At 42.8% G+C, this 16,819-nt stretch overlaps 1 protein-coding gene across 1 annotated transcript in view; it reads left to right on the top strand.

Annotated features, from left to right (window-relative positions):
* The window catches only part of LOC115150385 (lysyl oxidase homolog 2A-like), a 67,870-nt gene that overhangs the window by 6,688 nt on the left and 44,363 nt on the right, over positions 1 to 16,819 (top strand). Inside the window, exon 3 of the mRNA XM_029693623.1 lies at positions 3,282 to 3,457. Within this exon, the coding sequence (XP_029549483.1) occupies positions 3,282 to 3,457 (176 nt within the window). The remainder of the gene's footprint in view (positions 1 to 3,281; positions 3,458 to 16,819) is intronic.

The following is a 16,819-nucleotide window of genomic DNA, read 5'->3' as shown; positions in this document are numbered from 1 at the left end:
TTTTTGAGGATCTGGGGACCCATGCCAAATCTTTTCAGTCTCCTGAGGGGGAAAAGGAGTTGTCATGCCCTCATCACGACTGTCTTGGTTTGTTTGGATCATGATAGTTTGTTGGTGATGTGGACACCAAGGAACTTGAAACTCTCGATCAGCTCCACTACAGCCCCGTCGATGTGAATGGAGGCGTGTTCGGCCCTCCTTTTCCTGTTGTCCACGATTATCTCCTTTGTCTTGTTCACTTTGAGGGAGAGGTTGTTGTCCTGGCACCACACTGCCAGGTCTCTGACCTCCTCCCTATAGGCTGTCTCATCATTGTCAGTGATCAGGCCTACCACTGTTGTGTTGTCAGCAAACTTAAAAACTTCTTTGGGATCAGTGTCCCTTCCACGGGGCAGTTGAGCTAACGTAGGCTAATGCGATTAGCATGAGGTTGTATGTAACAAGAAAATGTCCCAGGACGTAGACATATCTGATATTGTCTGAAAGCTTAAATTCTTGTTAATCTAACTGCACTGTCCAATTTACAGTAGCTATTACGATGAAAGAATACCATGCTATTGTTTGAGGAGAGTGCACAATTCTGAAAAAAGTTATTAATAAACAAAATAGACAGCTACAAAAAATATAGATGAAAACTCTCTTGGTAGATAGTGTGGTCTGCAGTTTATCTTAAAAATGTTTTAACCTTTATTTAACTAGGCAAGTCAGTTAAGAACAAATTCGTATTTACAATGACAGACTACCCTGGCCAAACCCAGATGACGCGGGGCCAATTGTGCGCTGTCCTATGTGACTCCCGATCACGGCTGGTTGTGATACAGCCTGGGATCAAACCCGAGTCTATAGTTACACCTATAGCACTGCAATGCAGTGCCTTAGACCGCTGCGCCACTCAGTCCCCCACTCGGTCATGATGTACTCTACCTCAGGCGACCGATACCTCAAGACCTCATTAACGGCAGGTAGCCTAGTGGTTAGAGTGTTGTACTATTAACCAAAAGGTTGCAAGATCAAGTTGACAAGGATAATATAAAAAATTAAATAAAACAATCTGTCATTCTGCCCCTGAACAAGGCTTTCATTGAAAATGAGAATTTTTTCTTAACTGAATGGCCTAGTTAAATAAAAAATGAACAGCGCCAGCTGTTATTGACAGATACACCACCCCTCGTCTTACCGATGCACGGAAAACCCAGCCAACTGATTATTTTCCGTATCAACTCAGTGAAACATAAGATATTACTGTTTTTACTGTCATGTTGGTAAGATAGTCTCGAGTGGAGATCGTTCAGTTTATTTTCCAGTGATTGCACGTTGGCCAATAGAATGGATGGTAGAGGCGGGTTAGGCACCCCGATCTCTACCCCCTGTATTTCCGTCTTTTCTTCACGCGAGTGGCGGGGATTTGGGCCTGGTCTCGGACAAGCAGTAAATCCTTTGCGTCGGACTCATTAACCTGTTGAGGACAGACGTTCCGCCTGCGGAACCCCTAGCCAACAGCCAATGGCATCGCACGGCGCGAAATACAAAACCAACTAAAATACCACAATTCAATTTTCTCAAACAATCAACTATTTTACACCATTTTAAAGATAAGACTCTCGTTAATGTAACCACATTGTCCGATTTCAAAAAGGCTTTACAGCGAAAGCAAAACATTAGATTATGTTAGGAGAGTACATAGACACAAATAATCACACAGCCATTTTCCAAGCAAGCATATATGTCACATAAACCAAAACCACAGCTAAATGCAGCACTAACCTTTGATGATCTTCATCAGATGACACTCCTAGGACATTATGTTATACAATACATGCATGTTTTGTTCAATCAAGTTCATATTTATATAAAAAAAACTGCTTTTTACATTAGCATGTGATGTTCAGAACTAGCATACCCACCGAAAACTTCCGGTGAATTTACTAAATTACTCATGATAAACGTTGACAAAATACATAACAATTATTTTAAGAATTATAGATACAGAACTCCTTTATGCAATCGCTATGTCCTATTTTAAAATAGCTTTTCGGCAAAAGCACATTTTGCAATATTCTGAGTACATAGCTCGGCCATCACGGCTAGCTATTTTGACATCCGCCAACTTCGGGGTCACCTAAACTCAGAAATACTATTAGAAAAATTGGGTTACCTTTGCTGTTCTTCGTCAGAATGCACTCCCAGGACTTCTACTTCAACAACAAATGTTGTTTTGGTTCCAAATAATCCATAGTTATATCCAAATACCTCCGTTTTGTTCGTGCGTTCAGGTCACTATCCGAAGAGTAACGCGCGAGCGCATTTCGTGACAAAAAATGTCAAAATATTCCATTACCGTACTTAGAAGCATGTCAAACGCTGTTTAAAATCAATTTTTATGCAATTTTTCTCGTAAAATAGCGATAATATTCCAAACAGGCGAAGTTGTATTCATTCAAAGACTGAATTCAAAAAAAATTGAGAAGTCTCGTAAACGCGCATCTCCAGTCTCACTCTTCCCAGGCTGACCACTTACAAACTCTGCTGCTGTACTTTGCCCAGAGACAGCAGACACCCCATTCCACTTTCTGGCGGCTTTAGCGAGCCAATGGAAGCCTTAGAAAGTGTCACGTTACAGCACAGATGCTGTAATGTCGATAGAGATGCAACAGAAGGACAACAAATTGTCAGACAGGGCACTTCCTGTATGGAATCTTCTCAGGTTTTGGCCTGCCATATGAGTTCTGTTATACTCACAGACACCATTCAAACAGTTTTAGAAACTTCAGAGTGTTTTCTATCCAAATCTACTAATTATATGCATATTCTAGTTTCTGGGCAGGAGTAGTAACCAGATGAAATCGGGTACGTTTTTTATCCGGCCGTGAAAATACTGCCCCCTAATACTGCCCCCTGTCCAGTTCGAGGTGAGTAATCGCTGTTCTGATATCCTGAAGCTCTTTTCGGTTATAAGAGACGGTAGCAGCAACATTATGTACAAAATAAGTTACAAGCAATGTGAAAAAACACACAAAATAGCTCAGTTGGTTAGGAGCCCGTAAAACGGCAGCCACGTCCTTCCGGCGCCATTATTCAGTCTAGATTATGCCTAGTCCTGGATTTTCGATGGAGAAAATACAGTATATTGAAAGTATGTTTTAGTCCGCAATGAGACTGGCCCAAAGTGTTACCCAAAGGTGTTGTCTGTTGAAGCTTAAAATTGATATAGGGTGTTGGTGAGTGTTCCCTTAAATTAATGTGTGGTCATTAGAGGTGTCTCCATCCCCCATTGTTCATAGGTCGGATCTGGCTGGACAACGTACACTGTTCGGGGCAGGAGAGAACACTGGCCCAGTGTAAGTCCAATGGCTTTGGAGTGTCTGACTGCAAACACTCTGAGGACGTGGGAGTGGTGTGTAACCAGAGACGCATCCCCGGCTTCAAGTTCATCAGTAGCTTCACCAACAGTGTGGAGGTAAGCCTAAAACATAAACACACGTGTTAGCACATAGAAGTACAGACACACACACTTATGTACACACGGCTGCACAAACACACATACACACACACACCATACATGATTTCTTCTTTGCTTTTGTTGGATGCTGTTAAGGTGCAATTTCACAGAAATGCAAGACAGATGTGGAGCAATAGCTGAGAATATGTGTTTAACATTTGAAAGGAGGTAGGGGGAAATAATTCTGGATATCAGGGATCTAGTGTCGAAATGTCTTACGGTAAACCCTTTCGTCAAACCTAGTTTCCGTGCTCCAACCTGTTGGAGACAGGAAGGGAAGTGGAAGGGCAGAGCAGGGAGGGAGGTGGAAGGGTAGGGAGTTAGGAAGGTGGAAGGGTAAGGAAGGAGGGAGTGGGAAATATAGCGAGGGCGGGAGGTGGAAAGGTACACTCTTAAAGGTGCTATCTAGAACCACTAAAGGTACTTAGGCTGTTCCAATAAGGTAACCCTTTGAAGAACCCTTTTTGGTTCCAGGTAGAACCCTTTTGGGTTCCATGCAGAACACTTTCTACAGAGGGTTCTACATGGAACCCAAAAGAGTTCTACCTGGAACCAAAAAGGGTTCAACCTGGAACCAAAAAGGTTCTCCTATCGGGACAGCTGAAGAACGGTTTTGGTAGCATTTTTTTCGAGAGTGTAGGGAGGAAGGGAGGTAGAAGGGTAGAGAGGAAGGGAGGTAGAAGGGTAGAAAGGAAGGGAGGTAGAAGGGTAGAGAGGAAGAAGGGTAGAGAGGAAAGAAGGTTGAAAGGTAGAGAGGAAGGAAGGTTGAAGGGTAGAGAGAACAGGAGGTAGAAGGGTAGAAAGAAAGAGGAAGGGAGGTTTTTATTTTTTATTTCCCCTTTATTTAACCAGGTAGGCCAGTTGAGAACAAGTTCTCATTTACAACTGCGACCTGGCCAAGATAAAGCAAAGCAGTGCCACAAAAACAACAACACAGTTACACATAAACAAACGTACAGTCAATAACACAATAGAAAGATCTATGTACAGTGTGTGCAAATGTAGAAGAGTAGGGAGGTAAGGCAAATATAGGCCATAGAGGCAAAATAATTACAATTTAGCATTAACACTGGAGTGATAGATGTGCAGATGTGTCACGTCCTGACCAGTATAGAGGATTATTTGTTATTGTAGTTTGGTCAGGATGTGGCAGAGGGTAGTTAGTTTATGTATTCTTTTCTATGGGTTTCTTTTCTATGTTTGTGTTTCTATGGGTTTTCTATCTGTTCTCTTTCTATGTTAGTTAATTGGGGTATGGACTCTCAATTGAAGGCAGGTGTTTTCTAGTTGCCTTTGATTGGGAGTCCTATATATTAGGGTGTGTTTGGTCTTGTTGTTTGTGGGTAGTTGTTTTAGCACTGCTATACGTGTGTAGCCTGCTATACTGTTCCTGGCGGTCATTGTTTTCTTGTTTTTGTTCGTGGTGTTCACATTATAATAAATTATGATGAGCACGCAATCCGCTGCATATTGGTCCACTTTTTCCGACAGCGATTTCAACATATCTTCAGATGAAGGTGAAGATTGTGACAAGATGATGATGTGCAAGTAGAGATACAGGTGGGCAAAAGAGCAAGAAGATAAATAACAATATGGGGATGAGGTAGTTGGGTGTGCTATTTACACATTGGCTGTGTACAGGTACAGTGATCTGTAAGCTGCTCTGACAGCTGATGCTTAAAGTTAGAGAGGGAGATAGATATGTCTCCAGCTATAGTGATTTTTTTCAATTCGTTCCAGTCATTGGCAGTGGACTGGAAGGAAAGGCTGGAAGGAAAGTGGAAGGAAAGGTGGCCGGATGAGGAATTTGCTTTGGGTGTGACCAGTGAAATATACCTGCTGGAGCGCGTGCTATGGGTGGGTGTTGCTATGGTGACCAGTGAGCAACAAATATGTAGCGAGGGCCAGCCAACGAGAGCATACAGGTCGCAGTGGTGGGTAGTATATGGGGCTTTGGTGACAACACAGATGGCACTGTGATAGACTACATCCAGTTTGCTGAGTAGAGTGTTGGAGGCTATTTTGTAAATTACATTGCCGAAGTCAAGGATCAATAGGATAGTCAGTTTTACGAAGGTATGTTTGGCAGCATGAGTGAAGGAGGCTTTGTTGCGAAATAGGAAGCCATTTCTAGATTTAATTTTGAATTGGAAATGCTTAATGTGAGTCTGGAAGGGGAGAGTTTACAGTCTAACCAGACACCTAGGTATTTGTAGTTGTCCACATATTCTAAGTTAGAACTGTCCAGAGTAGTGATGCTAGTTGGGTGGGCGGGTGCGGGCAGCAATCGATTGAAAAGCATGCATTTAGTTTTACTAGCATTTCAAAGCAGTTGGAGGCCACAGAAGGAGAGTTGTATGGCATTGAAGCTCGTTTGGAGGTTTGTTAACACATTGTCCAAAGAAGGGTCAGATGTATACATAATGGTGTCATCTGCGTAGAGGTGGATCAGAGAATCACCAGCAGCAAGAGCGACATCATTGATATATACAAACAAAAGAGTCGGCCCAGGAATTGAACCCTGTGGCACCCCCATAGAGACTGCCAGAGGTCCGGACAACAGGCCCTCCGATTTCACACACTGAACTCTATCTGAGAAGTAGTTGGTGAACCAGGCGAGGCAGTCATTTGAGAAACCAAGGCTGTTGAGTCTGCCGATAAGAATGCTGTGATTGACAGAGTCGAAAGCCTTGGACAGGTTGATGAAGACGGCTGCACAGTACTGTCTTTTATCGATGGCGGTTGTGATATCATTTAGGACCTTGTGTGTGGCTGAGGTGCACGCATGACCAGCTTGGAAACCAGATTGCATAGTGGAGAAGGTACGGTGGGATTCGAAATGGTCGGTGATCTGTTTGTTAACTTGGCTTTCAAAGATTTTGGAAAGACAGGGCAGGATGGATATAGGTCTATAACAGTTTTGGTCTAGAGTGTCTCCCTCTTTGAAGAGGGGGATGACCGCGGCAGCTTTCCAATCTTTGGGGATCTCAGACGATACGAAAGAGAGGTTGAACAGGCTAGTAATAGGGGTTGCAACAATTTTGGTGGATAATTTTAAAAAGAGAGGGTCCAGATTGTCTATCCCAGCTGATTTGTAGGTAGAAGGGTAGAATGGAAGGGAGGTAGAAGGGTAGAGAGGAAGGTAGGTAGAAGGGTAGAAAATAGGAGGATGTCTGTGTAATCCTATATGAGATATTCATGAGAAATGATTTCACATTCCATCCAGACAAGTTTGGGTTCCCATAAAAGGTCTGGACTGTGATTGTAACTAAGGCTAAATCAAACACGAGTTCCTATAGAGAAAGTCCACATAGCACCAACAGAGACACATATCTTTGGTAATGTTTATTCATTGAGAGGGTGTCTGTGTGACTTTAATCAGCTTGTACACAACACTAATCCTTGAGTTTAGTTTAACTCAAGTTTGACTGTAGCTGTAGCCTTAGCTAAGTTTAGGGATCACACTAAGTTTTGACTTTGACTTTTGACTTAGAGTGCCCTGAATTCACAGAAAGAAGCAGTTTTTGCAATTCTGCAAATACTGTTTATTTCGGTTTCACTTATTTAGAATGACTTTAAACATCTACATAAGGTTAACAACAAACCAGAGCTTGAACATGTTAAATTAAACCTATCAGGCAACAGTGACATTGAGAAAGTATTTTAGGTTGAGACTTGCTCAGGAGAGAAAATGTGAATGGAACCAGACGATGAAAGGGGATCCCACCCAGTAGACAAGGAAACGTGACATCATACAACGCCAACAGACGTGACACAAGTAGGCCACATTTTTAAACTTCCGCTAGTGCGCTCACATTCGCCTACAGCAGGAAACGAGATATATTTGAGCTCAGCGTGCTATGGTCCGTCTGTGGCCTGAGAACTTTACCACAGTAGGCCCTTCTTTCTGGCGTAACCATGGTGACGGCCCAGTTGAGAACCCCTCTCTGCCCCTCTCTGGTGTCTGGGATGCTTACCAGCTGACTCACAGAGACCCAGACCCCACTGACTGGTACGGAGGAGATGACGACATAGGGGATGAAACACACACACACACACACACACACACACACACACACACACACACACACACACACACACACACACACACACACACACACACACACAGGGAATACCACCCCATCATGTTGATGAGAGCACCTCTGTGCTCGGATGGAAAGTCTGCATGGGTTTATAGCGCTAAAGGAAGGGGGGGGGCATTCCTGGTTTAGCATAGAGTACTTGAACACTAATCTAAAACTCCTGCCGTCCGCCATACAGACAGCAAGGAATAACATGACTATGGCCGTTTATGTGAGCCTAGCTCAACCAATAGTGTTTGTGTTTCCTTTGAATGCGTTTGAAATTAAATATGAGTTAAATGCATCTAAAACTGAGAGGCCAATCTGTGGTTTATAACTTTAACAGTTAGCAGTTGAGAGCAGCAGGATAGTCAAATGCCACTGACTGCGCTAGACTAGAGAATTGGCAGTGTTCAAATTTCAGTGGATTCTTCTCCAGTGTCTGTTTTCACTCGACTTCATAAGATAACAAGACCCTGGAGAACTTCTCAGATCCCTGTGTATCTTTCTCATGAAATTAACGATCAACTCTATGAGAAAGTATGAGGAAAAGGGAGGAAGAAAGGCATTGGAATAGGAGATGTGGTCATGAAATGAACTACTACTTTCAAGGCTTAATGAAGCCTTCATACACCCTTTATAAAATGACATTCTTCATAAATGATTCATAAGCTTCTGGCTTGGAATCTAAATGGGAAAACCTAGTTCAATAGATGAATCCCTATCCTCAAACTTCACACGGTTCTTTTTATACTATGTCTGCTATACATGAACATTGGACTTACAAACGGCGCCCTCCCGCTGTTTATTTGTGCCCTGTTTATATTTACATCTCTATGGGTGTTATTACAGATAACTGTCCACACTATGTAAATATTTTCTTGGACTGACCAGAGTCTTTCAACTAGCAGGGTAGTGGACTGGGAAAATGTGTCGTTTTGCCTCTTCACCAAGCCTGACCTTGGGTCAGAAACAGGAACAAGTAGCTCCTGTCTTCCATTCATTCCTGGGATGAAGTGGTATTCTATGCAGGGTTTCCAACCAGGTCATGCCCTGACCCAACTTTGTCAATATGTCTTTATGTAACTTGACCCAACCAGACACAACTGTGCTACATGCTAATTCAGTTATTAATATTTCCCAAAAATATTTACTCCTACAGTATCTTGGTATGCTCTATCCTGTCCCTAAGTTCAACTTTTAAAATTAAACTCACAGACAAGGTCTATGGGTGTTTTGGGGGTTCTCTGCTTATCGAAGGCTTGTTTGTTGTTTGTGTGTGTGTGTGTGTGTGTGTGTGTGTGTGTGTGTGTGGTTTACACTAGTTAGCTGTCAAAAAGGAACACAAGACCACACAGATTGGGCAATTATATTAAGCTTTTACCACAAATGATAGGTTGTCCATAATAAAAACATCAGTACTGCAGCTGACTAAAAGTTGTCTTTCCATAATTTCAGCTAAATGGATGCCCCTTTGGTGGTAAAAGTAGACACTGAATTCTCTCCATCTCTTGATAATCGTTTCAGACTCACAGACATTTTTTGTTATTTAAGCAAAACTTAAACGTCATGATATACTAGCCTATGACCATTTCTTCCATCTCACTTCATGCTGGAACTTTCAAGTGTCTCCTAGCATTTAGCCCTTATAAATCCTCTCAGTTGTTCAGCTCTGCTCCAGGCAGATTCTCCTTGTATGTGTTAACCCCCTGCTTTCATCTATCCAAGCAGAGCATGCCAGACCCACACAGAGCTGTGTTTTTACCTTTGACCCCTGACATCTAGCCACAATATTTCCTGTAAGTGATGTCAACATTTCTTTAGTGCCGCCTCATGGTGACCTTCTTTGGTCAGTGTTAGCCATGTTTTAACAATGGAACTAGATCAGCTCGGTGGTGGTGTGTAGGTAATGAGAATCTCTCTGCATATGTTTACGCTAGTGTTGTATATATTAGCAGGAGTCGTTGTGTGATATTTGGTCCCTGCTTTGTATAGATCTGTTTGTCCTCGGTTCCTTCCTCCAAGAAGCCAAAGAATGAAGCCAAAAAATGTACTAAATGAAGCCATCTAATGGGGTCTTCTCTCTTCAGACCAAAACATTTGGAGGTGGGCAGGAAGCCTTGTTTATCATTAGCTAACTAACACCATGATTAAACAAGGTTGGCGGCTCACGTAATGCTGCATGTACAGCTGGGGGATAATGGCATGCCACACGTGGAACCAATCGCCAAGAGGCCTGGGGAGTTGGCTCTCAGAGGGTCAGCTGGGAGGAGCATGCTGTGGTGCCTCGATGTGGAGGGATATTCCATGGGGCCGGGTTACAAACCGTATCGTATGATGTATAGTTTTATTATGAAATTCGGATGTATGTAATGAGGATCCACATGAGTTATCTCCTGATTTTTCCTTGCAGTTATTTTAACTTCTTATGGATGGTGGCAGTATTGAGAAGCTTGGATGACTGACGTGCCCAGAGTAAACTGCCTGCTACTCACTCCCAGAAACTGAGATATGCATATTATTAGTATATTTGGATAGAAAACACTCTGAAGTTTCTAAAACTGTTTGAATGATGTCTGTGAGTATAACAGAACTCATATGGCAGGCAAAAACCTGAGAAAAAATCCAAACAGAAAGTGGTCTGTAGGACTTAAATTAATTCCCTATTCAAACTACAGTGTCTGTGGGGTCATGTTGCACTACCTAAGGCTTCCACTAGATGTCAACAGTCTTTAGAACCTTGTTTGAGGCTTCTACTGTGAAGTGGGAATGAATAAGAGCTACTGGAGTCAGAACACTGCCAGCAGGGCATGAGCCTCAGGCATGCGCACTCACATGAGAGGTACCTCAGTTCCATTGCATTTCTGAAGACAAAGGATTTCTCCGGTTGAAACTTTATTGCGGATTTACGATTAAAAACATCCTAAAGATTGATTCTATACATCGTTTGACATGTTTCTACGAACTCTAATGGACATTTTTGAGTTTGTCTGACATGCTCGTCCTGAATTTGGATTTGTGAACTGAAGGCGCGAACAAAAAGGAGGTATTTGGACATAAAGGATGGACTTTATCGAACAAAACAAACATTTATTGTGGACCTGGGATTCCTGGGAGTGCATTCTTATGAAGATCATCAAAGGTAAGTGAATATTTATAATGCTATTTCTGACTATTGTTGACTCCAACATGTCGGATATATTGTATGGCATGTTTTTGTGACTGAGCGCCGTACTCAGATTATTGCTTTTTCGGTAAAGCTTTTTTGAAATCTGACACAGCGGTTGCATTAAGGAGAAGTTTATCTAAAGTTCCATGTATAACACTTGTATTTTCATGAACATTTATAATGAGTATTTCTGTAAATTGATGTGGCTCTCTGCAAAATCACCGGATGTTTTTGGAGGCAAAAGATTACTGAACATAAACTGAGATTTTTGGATATAAATATGAACTTAATCGAACAAAACATACATGTATTGTGTAACATGATTTCATATGAGTGTCATCTGATGAAGATCATCAAAGGTTAGTGATTAATTTTCCTTCTATTTCTGCTTTTTGTGACTCCTCTCTTTGGCTGGAAAATGGCTGTGTTTTTGTGTGTGTAGGCACTGACCTAACATAATCATATGGTTTGCTTTCGCCATAAAGCCTTTTTGAAATCAGACACTGTGGCTAGATTAACAAGAAGTAAAGCTTTAAAATGGTGTATAATACTTGTATGTTTGAGGAATTCTAATTATGAGATTTTTGTTGTTTTGAATTTGCCGCCCTGCACTTTCACTGGCTGTCGTCATATCAATCCCGCTAATGGGATAAAGCCATAATTAATGATCCTTCCTACAGTATCTATAACATCTTTAATTACGCTTCATGATCGTGAATGTTGAAATTTCAGCATTGATCTTGGCAGAGACACACCAGCACCGTGCAATATGAACTATTTTGAGGACTCTCTGGTGTATCAAGCATTTAGGGCCAGTTTCCTGGACCCAGATTAAGCCTGGTGCTGGACTTCAAAACAAGATCAACGGAGAATCTCAATTGAAAGTGCCTTTTAGTCTAGCACTAGCCTTAATCTGTGAAATCAGCTCTAAGAGTGTAAAGTCATTGCAGGTTTTGATGAGTTCTTCTTGCCCTGAGTTATTGCAGGTCTTCCCCCAAGTACTTATGAGTTATGACAAGACATGATGTGAAGTCCTACCATTTGAAAAGCAAAGCAGCAGCTGCTAACACTTGCGAGACACCAATAACGATTGTGTCTGTTGCTCCCGGCCAAACATATTTTCAACATACCGCCTAGCGACCAGTTATAATAACCCAACATGATGGAACTGGGCCTTTGAGGTCCATATACAGCTACAGGGGGAGCAAATGTTGCATTCCACAAGGCAAGTGAAGGTGTCTGTTTCCAAAAATCTGATTCTTCACATTCTCCCTGCAGTACAACAAAGGGAAACTCGAGCTTCAGATAACTCAAGTTCTGTGGGACAAGATGGAGTTGGATGGTTTAAGAGTTGAAGGGTTTGAGGGCGGCAGGTAGCCTAGTGTCTAAGAGCATTGGGCCAGTAACCGAAAGGTTGCTGGTTTGAATCCCCGAGCTGACTAGGTGAAAAATCTCTCGATGTGCCCTTGAGCAAGGCACTTAACCCTAATTGCTCCTTTAAGTTGCTCTGGATAGGAGCGTCTGCTAAATGACTAAAATGTCAATGAAAAATGAGCGAGGGGAGGAAGGGTTGATGCATATTTGGCTGGCCAACAAGGAACATGTATTAGGCGGTGATGGGGCCGTCGGACCAGAATGTTTTGCTAGCACAGACTGGAATATGTTCCGGGATTCCTCCGAAGAAATTTAAGGAGTACACCACATCAATCATTGGCTTCATCAATAAGTGCATTGATGACGTCGTCCCCACAGTGACCGTACGTACATACCCCAACCTGAAGCCATGGATTACAGGCAACATCCGCACTGAGCTAAAGGCTAGAGCTGCCGCTTTCAAGGAGCGGGACTCTAACCCGGAAGTTTATAAGAAATCCCGCTATGCCCTCCGTAGTACGATTCAATCTTAATCCCGCTATGCCCGCCGACGAACGATCAAACAGGCAAAGTGTCAATACAGGACTAAGATCGAATCGTACTACACTGGCTCTGACGCTCGTCGGATGTGGTTGGTCTTGCAAACCATTACAGACTACAAAGAGAAGCACAGCCGAGAGCTGCCCAGTGACACGAGCCTACCAGACGAGCTAAACTACTTCTATGCTCGCTTCGAGGCAAATAACACTGAAACATGCATGAGAGCACTAGCCAATGTGAGTAAGACCTTTAAACAGGTCAACATTCACAAGGCCGCAGGGCCAGACAGATTACCAGGATGTGTACTGCGAGCATGCACTGACCAACTGGCAAGTGTCTTCACTGACATTTTCAACCTCTCACTGTCTGAGTCTCTAATACCAACATGTTTTAGGCAGACCACCATAGTCCCTGTGCCCAAAAACACTAAGGTAACCTGCCTAAATGACTACCGACCCGTAGTACTCACATCTGTATCCATGAAGTGCTTTGAAAGGCTGTTCATGACTCACATCAACACCATTATCCCAAAAAACCTAGACCCACTCCAATTTGCATACCGCCTTAACAGATCCACAGATGATGCAATCTCTATTGCACTCCACACTGCCCTTTCCCACCTTGACAAAAGGAAAACCTATGTGAGAATGTTATTCATTGACTACAGCTCAGCGTTCAACACCATAGTGCCCTCAAAGCTCATCAATAAGCTTATGTACCCTGGACTAAACACCTCCCTCTGCAACTGGATCCTGGACCTCCTGACGGTCCGCTCCAAGGTGGTAAGGGTAGGTAACAACACATCCGCCATGCTGATCCTCTACACGCCGGCCCCTCAGGGGTGCGTGCTCAGTCCCCTCCTGTAATCCCTGTTCGCTCATGACTGCACGGCCAGGCACGACTCCAACACCATCACTAAGTTTCCAGATGACACAACAGTGGTAGGCCTGATCACCGACAACGACGAGACAGCCTATAGGGAGGAGGTCAGAGACCTGGCCGTGTGGTGCCAAGACAACAACCTCTCCCTCAGTGTGATCAAGACAAAAGAGATGATTGTGGACTACAGGAAAAGGAGGACCATGCACGCTCCATTCTCATCGATGGGGCTGTAGTGGAGCTGGTTGAGAGCTTCAAGTTTCTTGGTGTCCACATCACCAACAAATTAACATGGTCCAAGCACACAAAGACAGTCGTGAAGAGGGCACGACAACACCTATTCCCCCTCAGGAGACTGAAAAGATTTGGAATGGGTCTTCAGATCCTCAAAAGGTTCTACAGCTGCACCATCGAGAGAATCCTGACTTGTTGCATCACTGACTGGAATGGCATCTGCTCGGCCTCCAATCGCAAGGCACTACAGAGGGTACTGCGTACGGCCCAGTACATCACTGGGGCAAAGCTTCCTGCCATCCAGGGCCTCTATACTAGGCGGTGTCAGAGGAAGGCCCTAGCAATTGTCAGACTCCAGCCACCCAAATCATTGACTGTTCTTTCTGCTACCGCACGGCAAACGGTACTGGAGCGCCAAGTCTAGGTCCAAGAGGCTCCTAAAGAGCTTCTTCCCACAAGCCATAATACGCCTGAACATCTAATCAAATGCCTACCCAGACTATTTGCATTGCCCTCCTCTTTTACACTGCTGCTACTCTGTTGTTATCATCTATGCATAGTCACCTTAATAACTCTACCTACATGTACATATTACCTCAACTAACCAGTGCCCCCGCACATTGACTCTGAAATGTCCTTGCTTTCCATGAAAACATACATAAAATTAGTTGCAAAATGAAATATAGTCAAAATGTTGACAAGCTAAAAATAATGATTTTTTATTGAAATAGTAATTGTGTCTTTCAAACTTTGCTTTCGTCAAAGAATCCAACATTTGCAGCAATTACAGCCTTGCAGACCTTTGGCATTCTAGTTGTCAATTTGTTGAGGTAATCTGAAAGGATTTCACCCCATGCTTTCTGAAGCATCTCCCACAAGTTGGATTTGTTTGATGGGCACTTCTTACGTACGATACAGTCAAGCTGCTCCCACAACAGTTCAATAGGGTTGAGATCCGGTGACTGTGCTGGCCACTCCATTATAGACAGAATATATATAGCTGACTGCTTCTTCCCTAAATAGTTATTGCATAGTTTGGAACTGTGCTTTGGGTCTTTGTCCTGTTGTAGGAGGAAATTGGCTCCAATTAAGTGCCGTCCACAGGGTATGGCATGGGTGTTGCAAAATGGAGTGATAGCCTTCCTTATTCAAGATCCCTTTTACCCTGTACAAATCTCCCACTTTACCACCACCAAAGCACCCCAAGACCATCACATTGCCATGCTTGACAGATGGCGTCAAACACTCCTCCAGCATCTTTAAATTTTTTCTGCGTCTAACGAATGTTCTTCTTTGTGATCCGAACACCTCAAACTTTGATTTCTCTGTCCGTAACACTTTTTTCCAATCTTCCTCTGTCCAGTGTCTGTTCTTTTGCCCATCTTAATCCTTTCCTTTTATTGGCCAGTCTGAGATATGGCTTTTTCTTTGCAACTCTGCCTAGAAGTCCAGCGTCCCGGAGTTGCCTCTTCACTGTTGACGTTGAGACTGGTGTTTTGCGGGTACTATTTAATGAAGCTGCCAGTTGAGGACTTGTGAGGCGTTTGTTTCTCAAATTAGACACTAATGTACTTGTCCTCTTGCTCAGTTGTGCACCGGGGCCTCCCACTCCTCTTTCTATTCTGGTTAGGGCCAGTTTGCACTATTCTGTGAAGGGAGTACTACACAGCGTTGTACGAGATCAATTTCCTCGCATGGAATAGCCTCAATATCTCAGAACAAGAATAGACTGACGACTTTCAGAAGAAAGTCCTTTGTTTCTGGCCACTTTGAGCCTGTAATCGAACCCACAAATGCTGATGCTCCAGATACTTAACTAGTCTAAAGAAGGTTTTATTGCTTCTTTAATCAGCACAACAGCTGTGCTAACATAATTGCAAAAGGGTTTTCTAATGATCAATTAGCCTTTTAAAATAATAAACTTGGATTAGCTAACAACATGCCATTGGAACACAGGAGTGATGGTTGCTGATAATGGGCGTCTGTACACCTATGTAGATATTCAATAAAAAATCTGCCGTTTCCAGCTACAGTAATCATTTACAACATTAGCAATGTCCACACTGTATTTCTGATCAATTTTAATGGACAAAAAAGTGCTTTTCTTTCAAAAACAAGGACATTTCTAAGTGACCCTGTCACGGCTGTTATAAGGAGCGGACCAAGATGCAGCGTTTTCGTAGTTCCACATATTTATTAAAACTGAAACTGAATGCAATACACTTAATAACTTGAAAATAGGAAAACAACAAACCGTGACGCAGAGAGGACAACACACTACTCTAAAGACAATAACCCAACAAACAACATGCAGAAGCACCCCTACTAAATATGACCTCCAATCAGAGGCAACGAGGACCAGCTGCCTCCAATTGAAGGTCAACCCAATAAATCCCAACCTAGAAATAGACAAACTAGAACTACAACATAGAAATAAAAAACATAGAACAAACACTTAAACACCCCCTGTCACACCCTGACCGCTCTACCATAGAAAATAACAACTTATATTGATCAGGACGTGACAGACCCCAAACTTGTGAACGTTAATGTATATATTAAAAAAAATATATATATATTTTTTTTAAACTGCATTGTTGGTTAGGGGCTCGTAAGTAAGGTCTACCTACACCTGTTGTATTCGGCACATGTGACTAATACAATTTGATTTGAATGTCCTTCTTTATTGCCTTCCCTAACGTCTCACATGTACGACAGCTGTCCCAAATCCCTCAAGGTTTAGGACTTTCCCCGAATTGTGATGCGTAGCTAGCAAGCAATGATGTTGTTTCTCATGTTTTCATCCATGCTTGGCATGTTGCATTCATAAACAACCCTGGCCTTATGTGCTGTTGTTATCATAGTGTAAATGAGGTGAGGCAACAGCAAGATGTGGAAGTCAATGTGAAGTCTTTCAGACTTATTTTTCAGGACTGCTTAGGCCTAGGGGGTAGCGGCTAGGGGACAAATTGGGATTCTTGGAAAGGCTCTGTTGCTAACAAGACTCCATTTGTTAGTTATATTCCTCCTGTTTTTAAATGT

The sequence above is a fragment of the Salmo trutta genome, chromosome 16, assembly GCF_901001165.1.
Source record: "Salmo trutta chromosome 16, fSalTru1.1, whole genome shotgun sequence".
NCBI lineage: Eukaryota > Metazoa > Chordata > Actinopteri > Salmoniformes > Salmonidae > Salmo > Salmo trutta.
The sequence above is the reverse complement of the archived record's forward strand: the minus strand, read 5'-3'. Positions and strand labels throughout refer to the sequence as shown.